Genomic DNA, 21169 nt, shown 5'->3' on the forward strand with positions numbered 1-21169 from the left:
TCTGCTTCTTCTAATTCGAACTTTTAAGGGTAATCGGTATTAGTTGCCTATTTATTATGGTGTATGCATAAATTTTAGCCAATGTTCCAGAGACTGCAAAATAGTGCATCACTGTTTTAAAAATCACAACAATAATGATGATTGTTTATAATAGATAATGCATAACTTGCAGCTACTGTTCACTGTTCACTGTTCACTGACTGGTCACTGTGTTAATTATCAATCCTAATTTCTAATGTATGAAAAGAGATCCCATTCCTTTACCAAAACTAAAATTTAATTACAATACACCAATATACTCACATATCTAACAACAATAATTAATCAAAGTCCTTCAAACTTTTATATTTCCTTCATATTAAAAAACTTTAAATTTTTATCTATTCAGATTACTTGCACAAATAAAAGATGAACTATTTTCTTTTCATAATATTTATCTATGTATTTTACAATTCAATTTTGAAATTTCGTCTTCAAGCCTCTTATATGGATGATTAGTGTCCAAACCACTTGCAACACTAGCGTCAATTTCAAGATCCAACAGTTGCTCATCATACCCTATTACCAATAGATTGAAAAATACAAGGCCAGCTCTCTGTTTTTAATGTTTTGTTCAATTATAGTAGTAGTGTAATCTATGATGAATTTTGGTATATATTTTTAATGTTCTGATCTCACGTATTTTAATTCATACAAGATAGAACCCTTATCTTTCTACACAACTGCCATAAATTTCATCTCACTTATTTAATCTAATAACTTTAGGCATAGCTTATTGGCACTGTCCTCTGCCATCTCTAATTTTGCTTGAAGAGTTCTAACGTTTTGAAGAATACGTTATTCATGTAAAATTTGATTATATGTTAATGTGCCTTACTAATCTAGTGTTAAAGCAAGACCATTAAAGTAAAGACCAATATTAAAATCTAAACTTTATTAATTTTAAGAAAAAAAAAGGAATAAATTATCACATTAAACTATAAAAACTCACTTAGAAAAAAGAATCTTATGTGGTCTCCCTTAAAAATAAAACTTTGCTCAATTACGTAATTAAGGAGCATATCCCCTCAATTATGCTATTTTTGGAGATTATTTAAGTGTAATGATTTCATTATTGTTTGGTTAATTTCTTTTTAAAGTTTAAAATAATTTATCAATAATTAAAATGAAAAAGATGAGATTCGCATGATTCTCATTTTTAATTATTTATCAATTCAGCTAATTCTTTTTTATTCAACAAGGAGAAAAATATTATGTTGTTGCTACAAAACAATTATACAAATAAATAGCTCGGATAGAGCTAAAGTACTAAACCTCTTGTCCTATAAAATCCTAGCACTCCTTGACCAGAGAAACACAAAGAAATAGAAAAGAAAGAAAAAGAAAAAGAAGGGTTTCTTTTTCTTAATAAGTAAGTATATATAACAAGAATCAATATCAAGAAAGATCAAGAAAGTGAAGAGAAGATATGATGACGAATGGTCAAAAAATAGAGGTGGCAGTGCAGCTACCGGAGTCAAAGGTGGCAGCAACAGAGAACAATGAAACAATGAGTGGGCCACTGGTGGTGGGTGGTGGAGTAGCAAAGCCTTTTGGCCGGAAAGCTGATGTCATGCACGTAATACTTAGGCTGCTATGCACAATAACCTCTGTAACGGCAGTTTCTTTCATGGTCACAGCTCATCAGTCTAGCACTGTCTCGATTTATGGTTTTATGCTTCCCGTTCGCTCTAAGTGGTCTTTCTCTCACTCTTTTGAGTAAGTCAAATGATGATCGTGGCCATTTGTTTATTTTTTATTGTTTGGTTGCTGAGAAAGTTATGAAAACTAAAGAAAATGAAAAACTCTTTTGTGGGTTTTGTTTTGAAGGATTGAAATAATGGAATGAGGCTAAAGTTTTTAGCTTTCTTTCATTTTCCTTCATTTTCTTAGTAACCAAACAGTTTGCCAGTTCTTCTATGATACTTTTAATTGTCTACAATGTCCTTAATTATTGGTCTGAATTACTGTGAATTGACCGACAAAATCGGTGTCCTGCCTTTGCTTATTTTGTCCTGTTATGAGAAAGATATTGATTCTGATGAAGTTGTTGACGAAATTGCCCTCGTTTTTGTTTCTTCTGTGAGTAAAAAAAAACAAGTTTTTGGTTCTTCCATAGCATTTGAATGAACAGAATCAAACCCGTGAGTTTCTTATATTTAAATTTTTCTTTTTTATTTAGTTTAGAATATTGGGTTCATGGAATTTTGGAAGTTTTCAGTGACAATGATGTTGAAATGAGTATGTATCATTACTATGATAGGATGGTTTAACAACATATTTCTTGAAGCATAAAATTTACTAATTTTAGATATAGTTGATTGCACAAGAAATAACTATATGGTTGGTGAAATTGAGTGGTTTCAGATTCAAATAAAAAGGTAGTTAGACGGCTTGTTCGGATGATTAGTGGTTGTTGATTCAGATATTTGGTGCTGTGCAGGTATTTAGTTGGAGTATCAGCTGCTGTTGCTGCACACTCCTTGCTGCAACTGTTAATTAGCATGTCAAGATTGCTCAGGAAATCTCCAGTGATTCCATCAAGAAGTCATGCATGGCTTATTTTCGCAGGAGATCAGGTACTGTACTCTTATTATCTTCTTAGTCATGAATATATTGCCCTTCGAATTTGAGGTGTGTGTATGTCTACAGTAATGTTTATATGCTTCTATTTGTACACAAAAATCAACTGCATATTTCAAGAATTCTGATTTTCACTCTGAGCTTAACTTGGACCTTTTTCAAGAATTCTGTCGAATGTTTCAATAACTCAGTTTTGCCTCGTGCACAACTTCTTCTTTATACTGGCCTGATTAATCTTCAACTCCTCAGGTTTTTGCATATGCAATGATTAGTGCTGGGGCCGCTGCATCCGGGGTCACCAACCTGAACCGCACAGGAATTCAACACACAGCTTTGCCGAATTTCTGCAAGCCTTTAAATTACTTTTGTAACCATGTTGCGGTCTCTATAGCCTTCGCTTTCATCAGTTGCTTGTTGCTCGCTGCGTTAGCTGTTCAGGAGGTCATCTGGCTCTCCAAGTCCAAGTATTGAAGTTTGTTTATGGATGCTTACTGGGTTTGTACACCTGTAGGAAATACTGCTGGCTCTATTTATTTTGGTGATCTTCTAGTTCTTCAGTGGAAATTTTGTAGTCTATCATATTTACAGTTGCCTTTGTAAAGAGCAAGATGGGTGTAACTTTTACTCGCACCATATCCAAGTTCAGCGACCTATGATCAGATTGTTCAATCTTTATCTGCTAATGGGACTGGTATATATATATATGTGCAATGTAGTAATTGGTTCTAGCAAGCCCCTGGTTTTTGATTGCTGAAATCTCAATTATTAACAGTAATAATTGGTAAAAGGCCTCGGAATTATATTCATATCAATTAGTTGAATGACTAATCTTTCTACCCATGTCTTTGCCATTTTAATAGCATTAGCACTCTTCAACTTCTTTGGACCAGCTTCTTTGACATTCATTTGTAGAGTTAAATTTAAGAAATGCTGCCGTGCTTTGTGAAGAATAATTGAATTGGAAGATAGCTGGATGGCATGGCATAATCATTGAGTTTGCTGTTGGCAATCTCAACATGCTAAAATAATATTGGCTTGTCTTTTCTTTTCTCAACCATTTGTCTAAAAGACTTGTCGTTTGACATCCTCCACTTTTTGTCTTCTCAAATGGGACTGCTCGAGGAAGCATAGCGTAAATAACTTGTTACTTTAAATCAAACCCGTTTGCCTGCTTGAATTCTCCAGCTATCAAACGACGTATCGTTCTTCAACCACGAGTCGTCAAGCTAGTTGAAGCCGATTGTCGTTCAATCCAATTTGCGGAACGATGCGTTTTAAGCTGCGCCTCCATTTCTTCTGTAAACAAACACAACCGGCTCTCTCTGTCTCTATCTCTATCTACAAGCTCCAAAAACAATAATCTTTCTCCGAAATTACAATTTGATTCAATTCGATAAATGCAAGAGCTATTCTCCTACTGCTATCATACTTGCACCCTCTCCACAATGTAAGTTTCTCTTTTTTATACTGTCTCTTTAAATTCTTTTAACTCATCTTTATTACATTTTCATTATCATGGCCAGCCATTTTCCTTTTAGCTCTTCACTTTATCCGAAAACCCACAATCATAATCCCCGTAAGTTTCTGCTGAGGCACCCAACTTTCCCTTCCATTTCATGTCAAAAACAAAACCCAATTCTTGAAAACGACAATGAAACCACTAAAACATATGCAGATAGTAGGAAAACCCATTTCAATTTTCTGACTTTACCCATAACTCTCACTGTAATCTCCACTTCTTTCACAGCACAACCTGCTCTTGCTGCTGTTTCAACAGCGAAAACAACCCGTAAAAAGAAAACCCAGAAGAAAGCACCCCAAGAAACATTAACACCTGATCAGCTTAAACAATGGTCTAAAGATCTCCCAATTGTAGCAAATAGAATACCGTATACTGAAGTTTTGAAGTTTAAAGAAACTAATAAGCTTAAACATGTAATTAAAGCTCCTAAGGCTTGTCTGAAACAACAAGCTGAAGCTGTATTAGTTGTTTTGGATGGTAATCAAGTTTTTAGGACTGTCTTGCCTTCTTTTGTGAGTAATAAGAGGTTCTGGGATTCATGGGATGAGTTAAAGATTGATGCATTGTGCATTAATGCTTATACTCCTCCGGTTAAAAAACCAGAGATGCCTAAGCCGTATTTAGGGTTCTTATGGAAAGTCCCAGAGTTTTTGTTGTCTAAGTTTAAGCGTAAGAAGGAGTCAAGGAGAGCTATGGAGTTGAGAAGAGCAAGAGAAGAGTTTAAGAGGCAAAGAAAAGAGGAGTTAGCAAGAATGAGGGAAGAGCGGGAAATGATTGAAAAGGCAATAAAAATGCAAAAGAAGGAGGAGCAGAGGAGAATAAAGAAGGAGATTAGGAAAAAGAAATATGAGGAGTCACTGCGTGATGCAGAGAGAAATTACACACGAATGGCAAATATGTGGGCTGATTTAGCACAGGACTCAAATGTGGCTACATTTTTAGGACTGGTATTTTTTGTGATATTTTATCGCACGGTGGTGCTTAGTTATCGAAAACAGAAGAAGGATTATGAAGATCGCCTGAAGATTGAGAAGGCAGAGGCAGAGGAGAGGAAGAAAATGAGGGAGCTGGAGAGGGAGATGATGGGAATTGAGGATGAGGAAGAAGACGAGAGTGAGCAAGGGAAAGGTGAGAAAAATGCTTATTTGAAGATGGCTATGCAGTTCATGAGGTCAGGTGCTCGTGTTAGGCGTGCCCATAATAGGAGATTACCTCAGTACTTGGAGAGGGGTGTGGATGTGAAGTTCTCGGATGTTGCAGGACTTGGGAAAATCCGACTTGAGCTTGAGGAAATTGTGAAGTTTTTCACACATGGGGAGATGTATCGGAGGAGAGGAGTGAAAATACCAGGTTAGATTATGAAGCCATGATTTGTTTCTGGTGTGTGTGTGTTTTAACATTTTTGGTATGGCTTGAACTTCTGCTAGGATGCATTATCTAACATATGTTCTAGTGGGATATCAATTTCCACATTTTCTGCTTTGAAGGCCTGATTTGAAGAGCCTTCAGAGTTATCACATTGTTCCCATCTTAATTGCATGAAACACTGATTGTTAAGTTGCTCATTATGCAATCAAATTACCTTTCATGTTTTGGGAGTAAAATTGCTCAAATAGAATTATTTTGGCATACACAGTAAAATGGCTTAAACAATTGAATAGAAATTTTCCTATAGGAATCATAGACAGATAAGATAGATATCCGCGTGAATTTTTATGTTCTATGGTTTACATATGCTTAGCAAAACTTTCAGATGCTATTGTAGTATTCTAGCTGTAATTTTCCTTTCATTGAGATTCCTCCAATATGTTATTCTCAAGTCTTCAGTAGCATTTCTTGTCACATGTGTTTGTCTTATGATCTTGGTCTAACTGCTTTGTTCTCACACTGTATGTAATAGTGATGATCTCACAATAATTGCCAGTTTACTTACTGTGTCTCGGATCAATTCTGAGCATAAATTTGATGTACTTAAATTAACAAGAGAATAGTGGGACTGCAATGAAAAGTAAAGGGACATGGATTGAAGAATTATGGCATTTAAGTTGCATACTTGTTATAATATTTTATTTTTGCTTTTGCTAAAGCAGCTTACACTTTTCATACTTTTTGCTGGCTTATTCTGCTTCATTTGATTTAATATCAGGTGGCATACTTCTATGCGGGCCTCCTGGGGTGGGGAAAACCTTGCTGGCAAAAGCTGTGGCTGGTGAGGCAGGTGTGAACTTCTTCTCCATTTCTGCATCTCAATTTGTGGAAATATATGTTGGAGTTGGTGCTTCTCGTGTCCGATCGCTTTACCAAGAAGCAAAGGAAAATGTAAGTGCCGCCCCATTATGCTCTTTCCTAGTCAAGCTCTGAATGAGGTATTTTATGTCATATTTTGGTTTTGGTAACATTTATGTTTGAACCAATCACTGATTTCCATTTCTGTACTGAAGCATCATACTAGATTTTTATCATTTCATCCATCTTTTCTCCTGAGTTTTCTCAAAGGTCTAACAGAGAAAATTTTGTAAAACAGAAACCTTGCTCATTGTTCAGTCCCCCACTAAGCTTCTGATATACTTCTTTCTTTTTTGCACAGGCTCCATCCGTTGTCTTTATTGATGAGCTGGATGCTGTTGGAAGGGAGCGTGGTTTGATTAAAGGTTCTGGTGGACAAGAACGTGATGCTACACTTAATCAGGTTGGCATAAACAATTTTTTTACAAATGGCTAATGCTGCAAGTTAAACCTCCATATGGACATTGATGTTCAGTATCTTTCATAAATTCCAGCTTCTTGTATGCTTGGATGGATTTGAAGGAAGAGGGGAAGTGATTACTATTGCTTCCACCAATCGACCAGACATTCTAGATCCGGCACTTGTGAGACCTGGGCGCTTTGATCGAAAAATTTATATCCCCAAACCTGGCCTTATAGGACGTATGGAAATCCTAAAGGTGATCATATGGTCTCTCTTTACTTTATCTACTGCTATGATTATGCTTATGCTAGGCTTCGTAGCTTGCCATCCAGTATTGCTCATGTTTAATTTCTTTAAACTTTTTTAGGTTCATGCTTGTAAAAAGCCTATGGCTGATGATGTGGACTACATGGCTGTTGCTAGTATGACAGATGGGATGGTTGGTGCTGAGTTGGCCAACATAATTGAGGTTGCTGCAATTAATATGATGCGCGATGGAAGGACCGAGGTATTGCATTTTCTTATAATTATGTAGCTTGGACTGCCACTGTTTTACACTAGAGAAATATGAAAGTGCTCAGTGCACAAAGTACTGATGTCTAAGATAAAACATGTTGGAGATAGTCCAGAATGCTTCTTTAGATATCATTCTCCTTTTAATATTTATATGTGATTATTTCAGGCTCAAACATTTTTCTGAAAGTAATGACTCTGTACAATTACATCCTATATTGTGATAAGGTTTAATGGCTTTTCATAAAGTTAGAAGTTATTTGTATCCTTTCATTCACTGTGCAGATTCAATTTGTAACAAGTATTAAGTTCATTAATGATTCATGTTGGATATCATTGTTGGTTGCTGCAGAATTGAATATTGAATTTGCTTATGCTTTATGACTGATAAAAGAATCACCTTCTTTTTGGGCTTCAAAGTTTAGATTTTAACTGCCAGTCACTTGGCCATTGCGCCGGCAGGTGATGGTCAAATGCCTAACTTGTAGTGCAGAGAGTTAGGAGTTCAAACCTTGTTGACATTTCCTTCTCCCTTTCTCTGAAATGGAAAGACAGAGGCTGTTGTTTGGATGCAGACACAGACTGCCTAGCCAAATTATGTATATTTGATACACCTGGGCAATGTAATATTCCAAATATTCTTCTCAACCTCTTGCAGTTTGCACGTAGTTAGCAATCACTTTGGTTAACGTCTTTCATGGTTTAGTTCATTTATGCAAATGAACTTACTTGGTCACCTTATTGTGAAAAATTGTGTTTATAATCATCCTGTTTGGCTGACCTGTTGGTTATTGTTTTATGCCATCCTTATATTTATCCTTTTACTGCAAAGAATTTAAATATAATAGTTATTAATGCCCTTGTGGAGGGTGGGGTGTTGGTGAAAGTTTATGGTGTGTCTGCAGATGACAACAGATGACTTATTACAAGCTGCACAAATAGAAGAGAGAGGAATGCTGGATAGGAAGGAAAGAAGCCCTGAGACTTGGAAGCAAGTGGCTATTAATGAAGCAGCCATGGCAGTTGTAGCTGTGAACTTTCCAGATCTTAAAAATATCGAGTTTGTATGGTTTTAAACTCTTTCCTAAATCTTTTCTTGCATTCATTTGGTTGTTCTTGAATAAAGCTGCAGACAATATTTCTGTTGACTCGTCTTTGAGTGAGATCTTGAGTCAAGCTCCCTTGATATTTTATTGTAAGAGTATCTCTCTCTATCAATGAATCTAAGAATAAAATAAAGAAAAAGAATGAAAGAAAAGCTTTTTAATGTGCTTAAAAGTAATATTACTCGTGATAGTTGTGCACAAACTGCAATCTTTCTCCTGCTCGTTGCTTTTGCAAATAGCTATATTGGTATACCTTACAATAGCTAGTTGTGGTGTTATCAAAATGTCAAAGGGAAAGGAAAGGTACCAATGCAAGAATACTGTGTAAAATACAGCATTCACAAAATTAAATTTTTATTATTTGTGCTTCATTCTAGGTCACAATTTCTCCTCGAGCTGGAAGGGAACTAGGCTATGTTCGGATGAAAATGGATCACGTCAAATTTAAGGAGGGAATGCTTAGGTATCTCTTCCTTCATATCTGTTTTACTTTCTAAAGAACTATTTAAACAATAATTAACTGCTGCAAAATTGTGACTCAGTTGTAAGCAACCATACAAAACTTTGATTATACTTTTTATTTTCAGTTTGGTATTTACTCTGTGAGATTGCTTTATTGAACTATATTTCTCTTTCCATACCATATTATTTCTTCCAATGCAGTCGTCAATCCCTCCTGGATCATATTACTGTTCAGATGGCACCACGTGCAGCTGATGAGCTTTGGTATGGCGAGGGTCAGGTGATAAACTTTTGTAAACATTCATATATATATATATATATATATACACGTTTGTCCTGCTAGTTGTTTGTTGTTTTCTTGCGGAGATTTGCTTCCTATAGCCAAAAATATTATCTTCTGTTATGGGTAGCAGAATGTTTTCTCTAAGTTGCTTTACTCTGGAATTCTTTCAGTTGAGTACAATATGGGCAGAAACTGCAGACAATGCGAGGTCAGCAGCAAGAACCTATGTCCTCGGTGGCCTTTCTGAGAAACATTATGGCCAGTTTGACTTCTGGGTTGCAGATCGAATTAATGTAAGTCCGCATTGCTCACTTCTATTATGAGTTCAGGAACTAGATAAAATGTCCCAGCTTCAGTTAAAGTTGTGTTTGCTATTTCTCCTGAGCTGCTTCTGGATTGAACAGCAAGCCTTCAAGAGACAGACCCATATCTGACCCTTTTATGAATTTCTATATGGATTATGTTCAACTAATTGTAGTTTCTTACGCATCATCTGAACCTAATGAGAATTTGCAAAACTGCAGGAAATTGATTTAGAAGCACTACGGATTCTCAACTTGTGTTACGAACAAGCTAAAGAGGTATTTCATATTTATTATGTAAAAAGAAGCTTTTTTTTATGCCACTTCCTAATTTCCATACACGGAAATCTGCTTTTGTATCAGATACTGCAGAGAAACCATAAGCTGATGGATGCTGTTGTAGATGAACTTGTTCAAAAGAAAAGTTTAACAAAACAAGAATTTTTTCATCTAGTTGAGTTGTATGGCTCTATCAAACCTATGCCGCTAAGTATACTTGATCTCAGGGCTGCCAAACGTGCAGAGTTTCAAAAAATGATGATGAACCAGAAGGAAAAAACCCCGAGCAATTTATAAGTGAGATACCAAGAGAACTCTGGTAACGAACTCGATCATTGTTTTTGGGATGGCAACGCGGAGATTAGCCAAGGAAAGTTACCTGTCGCCTTCGATTGATGATGCAAATTGCAGAATAGCTATGGCCGTATTCTGCAGTTCGACTTTGGATCAGAAGTGTGATCGAATGCTGAATTGCTCTGACCACGGCGGAAGTGTTCTGATGACTCAGAAGAACTGGGTTCAATTCAGCTGTAATCCAATTGAAGTGTTTTCTTCTCTTTTCTATTCATATGTTCCTTACTAAAAGATTAACTAAATTGCGGGCAACTCATTTTTCCTATTTTTCGTTTTGCCTCGTCATGTACATAAAATCTGACCTTATTATTATTATTAGGCCAAATGTATATTTGGATATTTTATTTTTCTAAATAACATTGAAGCTTATTCTTTTTAAAAAGAATAATATTGAAACACTTTTTATCATGTGATTTTATTTAATACGTTTGCGTGTACAGTACAAATTGATGTTTAAATATTATTTAAAAAAGTATTCAAGTGCTATGTTAAGTTGATAATTTAAGAGTTTATTTGCGTCTATATATGTATAGTTTAAAGGTTAATTTACTCGTCTTATTAAATATTAAGGATAAAAATGTATTTTTTTTTTTATAGTTTACAACTTTTAAAAAGCTTTTGACTATATATATTCTTAACATATGAATAATCATTATATATGTATATATAATCCATTTTATCTTTATATAAGTTTTTTTTTTATGTGAAGAATTTAGATTAATTTACAAGTATATAGAACTAAAATGAAGCAGAACGGAGTGGAATGAATGGATCAACATTACCAAGTGTAATACAAAGCAAAGAGCTAACATGTAAAATAACTCCAAATTTTTTACTTTTGGTGGCCTCCTCTCATTACAGCAAGAACAATGCAATAATTTAATATTTTCGTAGGGAAAGTGAGAGACAATGTAATTCTCATTGCCTTGCATTTTAAAAAGAAAATTTGTACAACCAATTAAAAAATTTAAAGTATGAACGTAATTTTTTATTCAATTACATAAATGATTACAGGGTACCAAATATACTCTTATGTGTTAGAGAATGTGACTAATATAAATTAGGATAAAGGTATTAATGATTACCAATTCTGTGAATTGTGATCTTTTCTAATTATCTAATATTTGTGTTCATCATTAGCATAATAATACTCAATCCTGACCGTCGAAAAACTCATAAAAACTTACCTTTGAAAAGGTCAAATTCTCTCAGTACTTTTACACTATCACTAGACTAAATAACTTCTCTAAAATTTAACTGCCACCACAGTAATCAAGCAACCACTAACCGCCAAATCCCACCACGTTCTTGGAAGCAAAAACTGCCCACTACTCACTATGACTAATTTATAACTCTCTTTCAGACTTCACATTAGCCCACATTGCACCAACTTTCTTTTGTGCTTGTCTCGAGATTTCTTGCGAAGATTTTAAGAATGAAGATCATTAACATGGATTCTCTTATGGGTCTGTTCTGCACTTCTTTTCTTGTCTTTTTACTGTCCATGAATGGTTTGGCTAATGCTGCTAAAGTGTTCAAAGTTGGTGATGAATTGGGATGGCAAGAGCCTGGAGGTAATATCTCTGCTGCTGTGTATGGCCAGTGGGCTCAAGGGAATCGATTTCGAGTTGGAGATTCTCTCTGTAAGTTTGTTCCAATTCGTTTTACCTTGGAATCTTCAGTTTGCAATCTCTGTAATAAAAGTTTGGCAAGAGATTTTGTTTCTGTAACTCAAGAATGAGTTATACAGCTGAAAGTATCATTACAAGTAAATAAGTGCTTTCTTGGGTTTTCTTCTTATTGCATAGTAATATTAGTTGTTTATTTTCTTGTTTTCTTATTAAACTTCTGTTTTGTAGTGTTCATGTACAAGAACGACTCGGTTCTTCAAGTGGAGAAATGGGGTTATTTCCATTGTAGCAGCAGCAAACCTATTGTTGCCTTCAACAACGGAAGGAGCACTTTCAATCTTGACAAGTCAGGACCTTATTATTTCATAAGTGGAGCTCCTAATCACTGCAAAAGAGGCCAGCGTTTGATTGTCGAAGTAATGGGTCTGCACCACCAGAGATCACATTATTCTCCACCATCCATTGCAACTCCACCTGATCAACCTTTCCAAGCACCATCACCGCAGCCAAGTTCAGGAATACTAATCTCAGTTGGACCTGGTGCAGTCTCGATAGTTCTTGTTTCTACATTAGCAGCTTTATTCTGGTCATATTAAACAGTGTTTGTTTATAGTTTGTTTCAGTTATTTTGGTATTACTTCTTCGTAATTGTCAGGTTCCTGCTGTTGGGATCTTACGTATTTGAACAATTTGTCCCTTCCAGTTATTGGTTTACCTATTGTTTTCTCTTGGTTTTAATATTCTAGGAAAATGGGTTTGTGTTTATGTAATTTCTAATGTTTTCTGTTGAAATTTCCTGTTGTAACTACTGGATTGAGCATATTTCATCACGGAACTCTTAGTGCATGTATGATATTTGAAATCCTTTGCTACAACTAGAAATCTTGCATCCTACTTGCATTGGTCCTACTATACAATGTGCATGTCTCATCAGAGATCAATGGTAAATGCCAAAGTGAACATGATAAATATGACATATTGCTTTAAGTAAATTGACTAAAATCAATTCAGGCTTTAGGCTCTCCCCAAGTGGTATGTATGGATTTCTTTCTAACCACCTTGCCACAGTATATTTATTGCAGGTTGCAAACTTCACCAAACTTTTTATTGCTGAATTCTCTTCCAGAAAATTATGCACAGAATATACTTCAATTAAATTAATCACACCACAAGAATCCAGAATTAGTATGTATGATTTCCTATTGATTTTGCACTATCAACATTAGAGTTGAATCAAAGGCATCCTCTTCAAGTTCCATCAACCAAGATTGCTTAACATGAATTTCACCCCTTCTCTACAAGCAATTAAAAAGGCATTTAGGTTTTCATAGTTAAGCTCAGTAGCAACCAATGGATCGGTATCCATTAACAGCTTTACGACCTTGACATTTCCAGGACGACAAGCTGCACGCAGTGGAATTTCCTGCTGTCCGTTTTTTCTTTATTACCAAGTCAGGGCACAGATTAACAATTTCAGTGACCAAATGTAACGTTGAGTCCAAGGAAATGGGTGATCTTTGTTCAAGGACTCTTTTATCCTCTTTAACTAATCTCTCAAAGGCAAATTTTATCATTTTCTCAAAATGGCCTCTGTCACCGTTGGAGGCATTTTCTAGGAAGATTGAAAAATCAAAACTGCATAAGAATTTAGGCTGATGTTTAAACAAGTTCTGCAAAGATAAAATTTGATCAATGATTCCCTAAGACATTTTTGGGGGAAGACTTCTGCTTTTGGGTCAACCTAAAGTTGGTCTTTGTTGGAGTTGCCGAGATTTTGTTTAAGAGTCTAATCAAGATTAGTCAAATTTCATGTAATGTTAACTATGTTTCATAAATGTAATTATATCTCAGCAATGTAATCAGTTTTAGGTGAAAAGGAATGATGATCCCTGTTTCAAGGGAGGCTGCTGGAGCATGAAAATAGAGTATTGTATTGGAAAAAAAGGGAAGAAAATGAGGAAGAAAAGAAAGAAAAAAATTATATTTTTCAGAGTTGTAACTTTTATTTTCAGTTGCAATATGTTTCTGTTTTCTACTGAAACCTTTTGTTCCATGTTCTTCTTTTCTTCCTCCTAAAAACCCAAGAGTCTTAAACATGGTCCGAGTTAGCACTTGTAGACTAAATATCTACAGTACCAAAATTTCATTGTCCATAATTTGGACACCTTCACTGCTGCAGATTCTTGGAAAGTGGCACTGAGTGAAGTTGGAAATATTCACGCACCTTATCGGTTGGGAAATTATGATGTGGATTCTTGTTGCTTTCGTTCGTGAAGCTTTCTTTATAAATTTCAAGGAAGGAAATAGCTAATGTGCATCTCCTTCTCAACAATTTCAAGGAAGACTTCAGCTTTGGGGTCAATGTAAAATCCTTATCGAGGGCCCCATTCAACCACTTTGCCTATTATGCAATAAATTTTTCTTCCTTGTAGACACCAGGATATCAGCAATCTCATGCCTGGAACCTTCAAATTAAAGTTGACAGGTGAAACAGGAAAAGGACTATAAAGATCAGCCGCAACCACAAAGAACGGCCAAACAAATTCCATTCTCTCGAAAGAGTCATCATCTATATGCATATATCCTTTATTCATGCTATTATTTTTAAAGTTTAATAAAAAATTTGCAGTAAATTTTTCTTGAAATGGACCCAAGGCTTTTAATGGCTGTGAAGCAAAATGATAATACATGTTTTGAAAGATTGGTGCAGGAGAACAGAAGCGTACTACTCCAACAGGAATGTGATAAATCCTTGAATACAATATTACACCTGGCTTCAAGAATGGAGCACACTGAATTAGCCAGAAGAATTGTTCAGTTATGCCCTGACTTGGTTGAAATGGAGAATGCTATGGGGGAAACTCCCTTGCATGAAGTCTCTCGTAATGGAAATGCAGATATTGCTACCCTTCTGTTGGAGACCAATCCATGGATGGCTTCAATGCTTAATCTTGCGGACCAGAGTGCATTTTCCATAGCTTGTAGTAATGGGCATCTCGATGTGGTGAAACTCCTTTTGAATCTACACTGGTTAATGGACATCGAAGAAGAAAGAACGGGTCTAGATGAGATGATATCAACAGAAAGTAAGTTGCATATTTCAATTGCTGATACACTGAGTAATTAAGATAGTTTCTGCCATTGCTCACCTAATTAAAACTGATCATTCAGCAGATATTGTGAGGGAAATATTAAAAATGCGGCCAAAATTTGCTTTGAAGACCGACAAAGATGGTTGCGTACCATTGCACTATGCTTGTGAAAAGAGGCAGTTCAAAATTATAAGATTGCTTATACAGTTTGCCCCGGCCAGTGCTAACAAGTTTAATAAAAATGGTTACACACCTTTGCACTATGCGGCAATGAATGGTGAGACAGCCATCCTTGAAGAATTTATGTCACTAGCTCCCACATCTTTTAATTTTTTAACCGAACTTGGTCAAGAAACGGCACTTCATCTTGCTGCTAAATTCGGCAAGTACAATGCTTTTGTTCTCATGGCTTCCAAATACACTGATCTTATACAAAAGGCAGACAGAAACGGTAGCACAGTCTTGCATCTTGCTGTCTCTGCTAGGTTCTATCAAGTAAGAATCTATCTTTTGCTCATGTTATTACTGTGCACACATTCACACATGCATTTCATCTTGTTGGTATGACTTCTTAATCTGATTTGATATAATGAACATGTCTACAACATGGTCATAATAGTTAGCAGAATACATAATCGTTGCGACGCACATCGATGTCAAGCTTAGAGATCATGAAGGACATACAGCACTCGACCTTCTCAGTCAAGCGAATTTCTGTTCTAAATTCAAGCATATTAAGGATCTGTTGGTCAAATCCAAGAATTCAGGGAATGATGTTGGCAACAAATCGAACAAACAACTTATAATTGAAGCTGGAACCAGTCTAGGAGCTCATACTGTCATTGAATCTGAAGAACTCGATGATAATGAATCAGAACAAAGTTCCTCAGGAAGAGGCGAATTGGATCGACACAAGCATCTAAGTGAGAGACGCAGGAAAGAACTGATCAAGCACCACAAAAGCCGACGCAACAGGCAATACGAGACACAAAGGGAGGCACTACAAAATGCAAGAAACACAATCATACTAGTAGCCATTTTGATCGCATCAGTAGCTTTTACTGTTGGTCTGAATCCCCCTGGAGGTGTCTATCAGGATGAAGAAACACTGAAAGGACAATCAATTGCTGGTAGAAAAGTGGCTTTCAAGATTTTTGCAATAAGTAACAGCATTGCATTGTTCACATCTTTGTGCATCGTAATTATTCTAGTGAGCATCATTCCCTTCCAGAGAAAAGAACTGATGAGGCTGATGGTGATCACTCACAAGGCCATGTGGATAGCTGTGTCTTTCATGGCAACAGCTTTTGTTGCAGCTGGATGGGTGATAATGCCACATGATCAAGGGATATGGATGCTTGCGGCAATAATCGCTATCGGTGGGGGTAGCGTGACTGCTGTTTTTATCTATTTGGGAGTTCATATCGTTAGACATTGGTTGAGGAAACTGAAATGGAGGGAAGAAAGAGGTAAAAAGACGAAGATATTTGCTGTCAACACCGAAAGATCCATCAGCAAAGGAGAAATCCAGCCTCGCTTCAAATCGCAATCAGAATCCTCCAACTCTGATGTTGAAAGTGCAAAATCATTCGGGTATCATACATATTAAAGGCATGAAAACTAGTATGATCAGTATCTGCTTGTTTCTTATCTGATGAAGAATTTCAGAAATAATTTTACTCTTTTCTTACGCAAAAGGTCAAGATGTTTTAAAATCTGCTCGTTTCTCATTCTGGTGATCAATTTGTATTAGAATTGAAGATAACTGGACTAACTAATGTTTATCTCAGAATGAGTAATATCCTCGCTCATAATTGCTCTCAACATCTGAATCCATGTCCCTCTCCCTGCCACTTTTCCCTTGCCATTGTCTTTTCCTTAGCTTCTGATCAGCGAGCATTACATATATAGCAATGAAAACACTTCCCAGAATGCTAGCACCCAAAAGCAGAACCGTCACAGGCATCCATTCTATCCCTCGACCATATGACATTATCAGCCATGTGGCCGCAAGGTAACACGTTCCCATGAATGACACTGCCACCAACATAATCCTATCAGCAATTTTGATTATTCTTATCTGAGCTTCTCTCCGGAAAGGGATGATCCTCACTAGAATAAGAACCACGGCAAGAGAAGTGAACAATGCACTAGTATTAGTGACTGCAAAAACCTTGAAAGCTATTGTTTTAACTGCAGTTGATTTTCCTTTCATTGGTCCATCTTGGTAAACACCGCCTGGAGGATTTATACCTGCTGTAAATGTCACTGTTGCTATCGGAGTTGCAACTAATATGATTGTGCTCCTAGCATTTTGCAATGCCTCTTGTTGCATCTTTTCCAGGTTGGAAAATTCCATCTTTCTTGTGCTGCGTTTAGGATTGTTTTCTTGTCGTTGCTTATGATGATCTAATGAGGTTGTGCGTTTTGCTTTTGAACTTCCTCTTCTAGATCTATCACTGCCGTCGGTGGAGCTGAAAAGAGGAGTTTGTAGGAGACGAGATTCAGGTTCACTAAAGGCTCGATTATGAAGTGACCGAGTTAGGGTTGGCCGTGAATCGTAATTCGACACTACTCCATTGACGTTATTGTCCTTCATTTCTGCAGATCTTTTAGGTTTAATAAAGGCTTGAAATTTACGACGTGAGGTTAGGAGTGGCTGTGAATGGTATTTATTGTACACTAATTCCTTAACGTTAATGTCTGCACATCTCTTACCACCTGCTTCGATTAATAAGGTTTCAAGAGCTCGTCTCTCTTCACCAGAACCAGCAGAATTGTCAAGTATGTCAAGGGCTGTGAATTCCATGTTGTTCTGGGCATTGACTTCTACAATCTTTTCCTGGATGAAGTACTCTGCAATCTGAAACAAACTTGATGTGAGATGCACTACCTACATTATGATATGGGTTTAATAGTTTCCAATAGTTTTTCATCTTTAAATATTTAAGAAAAGAAAAAAAAATTAAATAGGATAAAATTCTTTTGTTGAATGAATTTGAATAAGTGATAGGGTTAGTCTTGATTATTGAATAGATTTCTGTCTTTGGAAAAAGAAAATACTCAAATCACCGGCCAATGTTAATAGACGAGAAAAAGTAAAAGAGGGTTTATTGTGGTTTCGTCTTTTGCATGTGTTTTCTTTAGGAAAAATAAGTTACATGGTGATCATTTGTTATAAAAATAGATACTTTATAATTAAAATTTTAAATTTATAGTAATTATTATACTATTTAATTATTAAACTGTAACGAAAAAATATTTATTTCGATGAAATTAATCTCATGTTTAAATGATAGCGTAACTATCTATATAACTTCATATTTTTAAATACATTTATAAAAAAATAATGATTGGTCATAATAAATATTACTAAATCTTTGCGAATCAGTGATTTTAATTATCAACTACCTATTTTATAATGAAATGTTACGGCGTGAACATATAAAGAAAAAATGAAAGACATGGTGCTTTTATATGCTTTTGCCTAAAAAATATGTTATTTCTGCGAAAGAGGGTTAATTATTTGAGGTGGATCCTTCACATATTAGATTCAGAGAATGCAATAAAATTAGCGATTAACTTAGCAAACTATAGTTGATTCTTACCTTGTAGTTAACATCACATGCGAGATGTAAGATGGTGTTGCCTTTTCCATCTTTACTCTGTAAAAGATGCATGATATGATCATTACTACTTAACTTGTGCACCAAGTAGAAGAAAACATCGTTTCTACCATATCTCGTGGCCAAGTGAAAAACTGATTCACCATTGCTTGAGAGCATTAGAAAATTGGATGGCAAGACCTCCAAAAAGTGTTGAACAATTTCAACATTCCCACTCTTCACTGCCAAGTGCACAGGTGTGTAGCCATATATATTATACCAGCCATCTGTGCTGCCTCTGTGAAGTAGGAGCCGAACCATATCTAAGTCCCCTTTGATACAAGCATTGTGCAATGCTGAATTTCCCTCCCTGTCACCCTTTTCTGCTAATGTTGGCAACTCATTTACCAATGCTTCAACAATACCTGCATATTAGAACACCAACGTTGATGTAATTGTCTGAATTTTTTTTTCTTGTGTGAAGAGTGCAAGGGTAACACTATCTACAGCTGGGTTCAATCCTTATTTTTAATTTATGTTTTATATTGATATGATTATGAATTACTACTACAACACAGTTTATTATAGTCATTACATCAAGAAGTGTTGTGATATGATCCAAGTTTTGTAAGTGCTGAAATTCTCCTTCCTAAGGATATTGAAGTAATAATAATGTAAAATTTAATAAGCAATTAAGTACCTATATCTGCCTGCCATAAAGCATCACGAAGATAAGTTTGATCGAAGCCATCAACTTGCACCAGCTCAGGGCGTTTCAAAAGGAGTTTCACCAATTCAAGATGGCCATGAATGCAAGCCAAGAAAAGAGGACTATGGTTCTCTGCGTTAGCAGCATATCCAGCTTCTGCATTGACCCCAAGTAGCAGCCTTAACATCTCAAGGTTCCCACGGCGACAAGCCTCGTGAAATGGAGTATCACCCTTTTTGTTCTCCGCAGCAGCCATATAAGGACAGCATTCCGTGATTTTCTTTGCCAGTTCTACCCGTCCATGGATTGAAGCAAGGTGTAAAACTGTGTTCCATGTGTCGATTGTTCTTGGCTCAAGAACTGCTTTATCCTCTTCAACTAGCTCATTAAAAATTTCTCTTTTATCTTCAACAATTGCTTCGACAAGCCTTGCGTCAATTTTTCTTACAAACCTGACACTTTATTTTGACAATTACGTAATAATTGACAACAAAATCATCAAGTCTCTTATATATACAATGATAGAGGGTCCTATAACAATGTAAACATAAAAATAGAAAATATGCCCTTAGTTGAAAGTATAGAGTGAACATTGACATTTCGCAACATTCAAAGCATATTAATTAGATGATCATTATATTCAGTTTATCCTCTTATGTTTAGATGAGTAACAAGCATAACTTAATTATAAAATTTAAACTACTTATTATTATTTTATTTTTTATGTATAAATTATTCACAATATATGTTACTTATTTAATAATTGGATGCAATGTATTGGAAATAGTCAATAATCCTTTTTAAATGATTAAAATATAATATAAATTGGGATACCATAATTTTGTCATTAAAATTTAAATAGGTTGAAAAGGAACCTTTCCTATTTATTTATTTTGTACCTAACAACAAAGACATGGCAGCTGATCAAATTAAAAGAGACGTGAAAGTGTGAATCAACAAAAAGTAGAAATAATTCTTGTCGAGACGTTCAATTTTAAAATTTAAAAACACGAAGTTCAACTTTTCTAGAATCAAAGTCGACTCATTTTCCAAGAATTTGCCAAGTCCGTAGACTCCTTCCTCCCAGTGTCAATGCTCAGGGCCTTCTTTCTGAAATCATATTAATATTTGGAAGCAAAATGTGAAACAAAAGAAAAGGCATATATATTAGAACGATCAATTTCCATGTTATTGAATGAAACCGTTAAACGATTTAATTTCTATTATAGTGTTAACAACATTATTTAATTTCTATTTTCTTTACCTTGAGTTTTCAAATATAAAAACTTACGGATTTAGAACTCAATTAAAGGTCTTGAATAGCTGCTAATATGGTAAAGAAGTACCATGGGAACATTGCTAACAAGTTAGTCTTAATTATTTCTAATTATATAGTATCAGATGAAAAAAATAAAATTAAACCGCAATAAATAAAAAATGTGTGGATGGTCGTAAAATTCAAAAACTTTAATTTAGTAACATTAAATTCTTTCACCTTATAAAGAGTTCCTTGCAAATTATGATATAGTATCATAGTTTGATAGAAATTTAATACCATTATAATTTTAAAAAATTCAGGGTAGTAATGACACCGGTTCATAGGTTAGTATTAATTTTTATTGAATGCTAAAAAGATTTTAATGCTACTAAAGTTAGAATGTAAAGAGTTTTTTAAAATAAAAATGTCTCCTTTGAAAAACCATTTCTGAACTGTTGTTTCAATATGTGGCTAAGAAATTGGTATGTATCAAGCATATTCATGAAGTTATTAGGGAAGTATATATACACCCTGAACTATTCGTAAAGAGTACATTTAATCATAAGAAAACTAATTTGACTTAATCAACCCATGATTTTTCGATCAATTTAACCATGTTAAAGAACAAAGAAACTTATTTGGAGGACGAAAAAGACAACCAAGAATAGAGTGCATATCTCCAGAATTGAGGAGTACTTTTGGGCATAAGCCTTCAAAATGGGCTAAAATGACACCCACTCTC

The 21169-nt window shown here is 35.4% G+C and overlaps 5 protein-coding genes across 7 annotated transcripts; 4 read left to right on the forward strand and 1 right to left on the reverse strand.

Annotated features, from left to right (window-relative positions):
• The first annotated feature begins 1267 nt into the window (after positions 1-1267).
• Positions 1268-3291, forward strand: LOC8273801 (CASP-like protein 3A1). The gene is made up of 3 exons (XM_002515940.4): positions 1268-1758; positions 2483-2618; positions 2872-3291. Exons 1-3 carry the CDS (start codon positions 1469-1471, stop codon positions 3091-3093), a joined length of 648 nt encoding a protein of 215 aa, XP_002515986.2. The 5' UTR covers positions 1268-1468; the 3' UTR covers positions 3094-3291.
• Positions 3292-3748: 457 nt separating this feature from the next.
• Positions 3749-10531, forward strand: LOC8273802 (probable inactive ATP-dependent zinc metalloprotease FTSHI 2, chloroplastic). The gene is made up of 11 exons (XM_002515941.4): positions 3749-5494; positions 6291-6463; positions 6732-6833; positions 6925-7089; positions 7201-7341; positions 8252-8410; positions 8830-8915; positions 9116-9194; positions 9368-9490; positions 9722-9778; positions 9863-10531. Exons 1-11 carry the CDS (start codon positions 4138-4140, stop codon positions 10073-10075), a joined length of 2655 nt encoding a protein of 884 aa, XP_002515987.2. The 5' UTR covers positions 3749-4137; the 3' UTR covers positions 10076-10531.
• Positions 10532-11517: 986 nt separating this feature from the next.
• Positions 11518-12609, forward strand: LOC8273803 (mavicyanin). The gene is made up of 2 exons (XM_002515942.3): positions 11518-11775; positions 11992-12609. Exons 1-2 carry the CDS (start codon positions 11568-11570, stop codon positions 12357-12359), a joined length of 576 nt encoding a protein of 191 aa, XP_002515988.2. The 5' UTR covers positions 11518-11567; the 3' UTR covers positions 12360-12609.
• A 1540-nt stretch (positions 12610-14149) lies between these two features.
• LOC8273805 (ankyrin repeat-containing protein NPR4) lies at positions 14150-17982 on the forward strand. 3 transcript variants are annotated; one of them, XM_048378721.1, is made up of 5 exons: positions 14150-14849; positions 14935-15350; positions 15475-17199; positions 17307-17503; positions 17594-17982. In XM_048378721.1, exons 1-3 carry the CDS (start codon positions 14408-14410, stop codon positions 16462-16464), a joined length of 1848 nt encoding a protein of 615 aa, XP_048234678.1. In that variant the 5' UTR covers positions 14150-14407; the 3' UTR covers positions 16465-17199; positions 17307-17503; positions 17594-17982. The 3 variants fall into 3 exon arrangements, with proteins under 3 accessions (XP_048234678.1, XP_015572825.3, XP_048234679.1); XM_015717339.3 differs by having other exon boundaries at positions 17307-17982; XM_048378722.1 differs by having other exon boundaries at positions 14151-14849; positions 14938-15350; positions 17307-17982.
• LOC112534347 (ankyrin repeat-containing protein At2g01680) lies at positions 16642-20526 on the reverse strand. Its single transcript, XM_048378350.1, has 4 exons — positions 20516-20526; positions 19161-19621; positions 18448-18885; positions 16642-17744 (listed from the first exon to the last, which is right to left on the reverse strand). The coding sequence occupies exons 1-4, from the start codon at positions 20524-20526 to the stop codon at positions 16642-16644; spliced, it is 2013 nt and encodes a 670-aa protein (XP_048234307.1).
• Between the last annotated feature and the right edge of the window lie 643 nt (positions 20527-21169).

The sequence above is a fragment of the Ricinus communis genome, chromosome 8, assembly GCF_019578655.1.
Source record: "Ricinus communis isolate WT05 ecotype wild-type chromosome 8, ASM1957865v1, whole genome shotgun sequence".
NCBI lineage: Eukaryota > Viridiplantae > Streptophyta > Magnoliopsida > Malpighiales > Euphorbiaceae > Ricinus > Ricinus communis.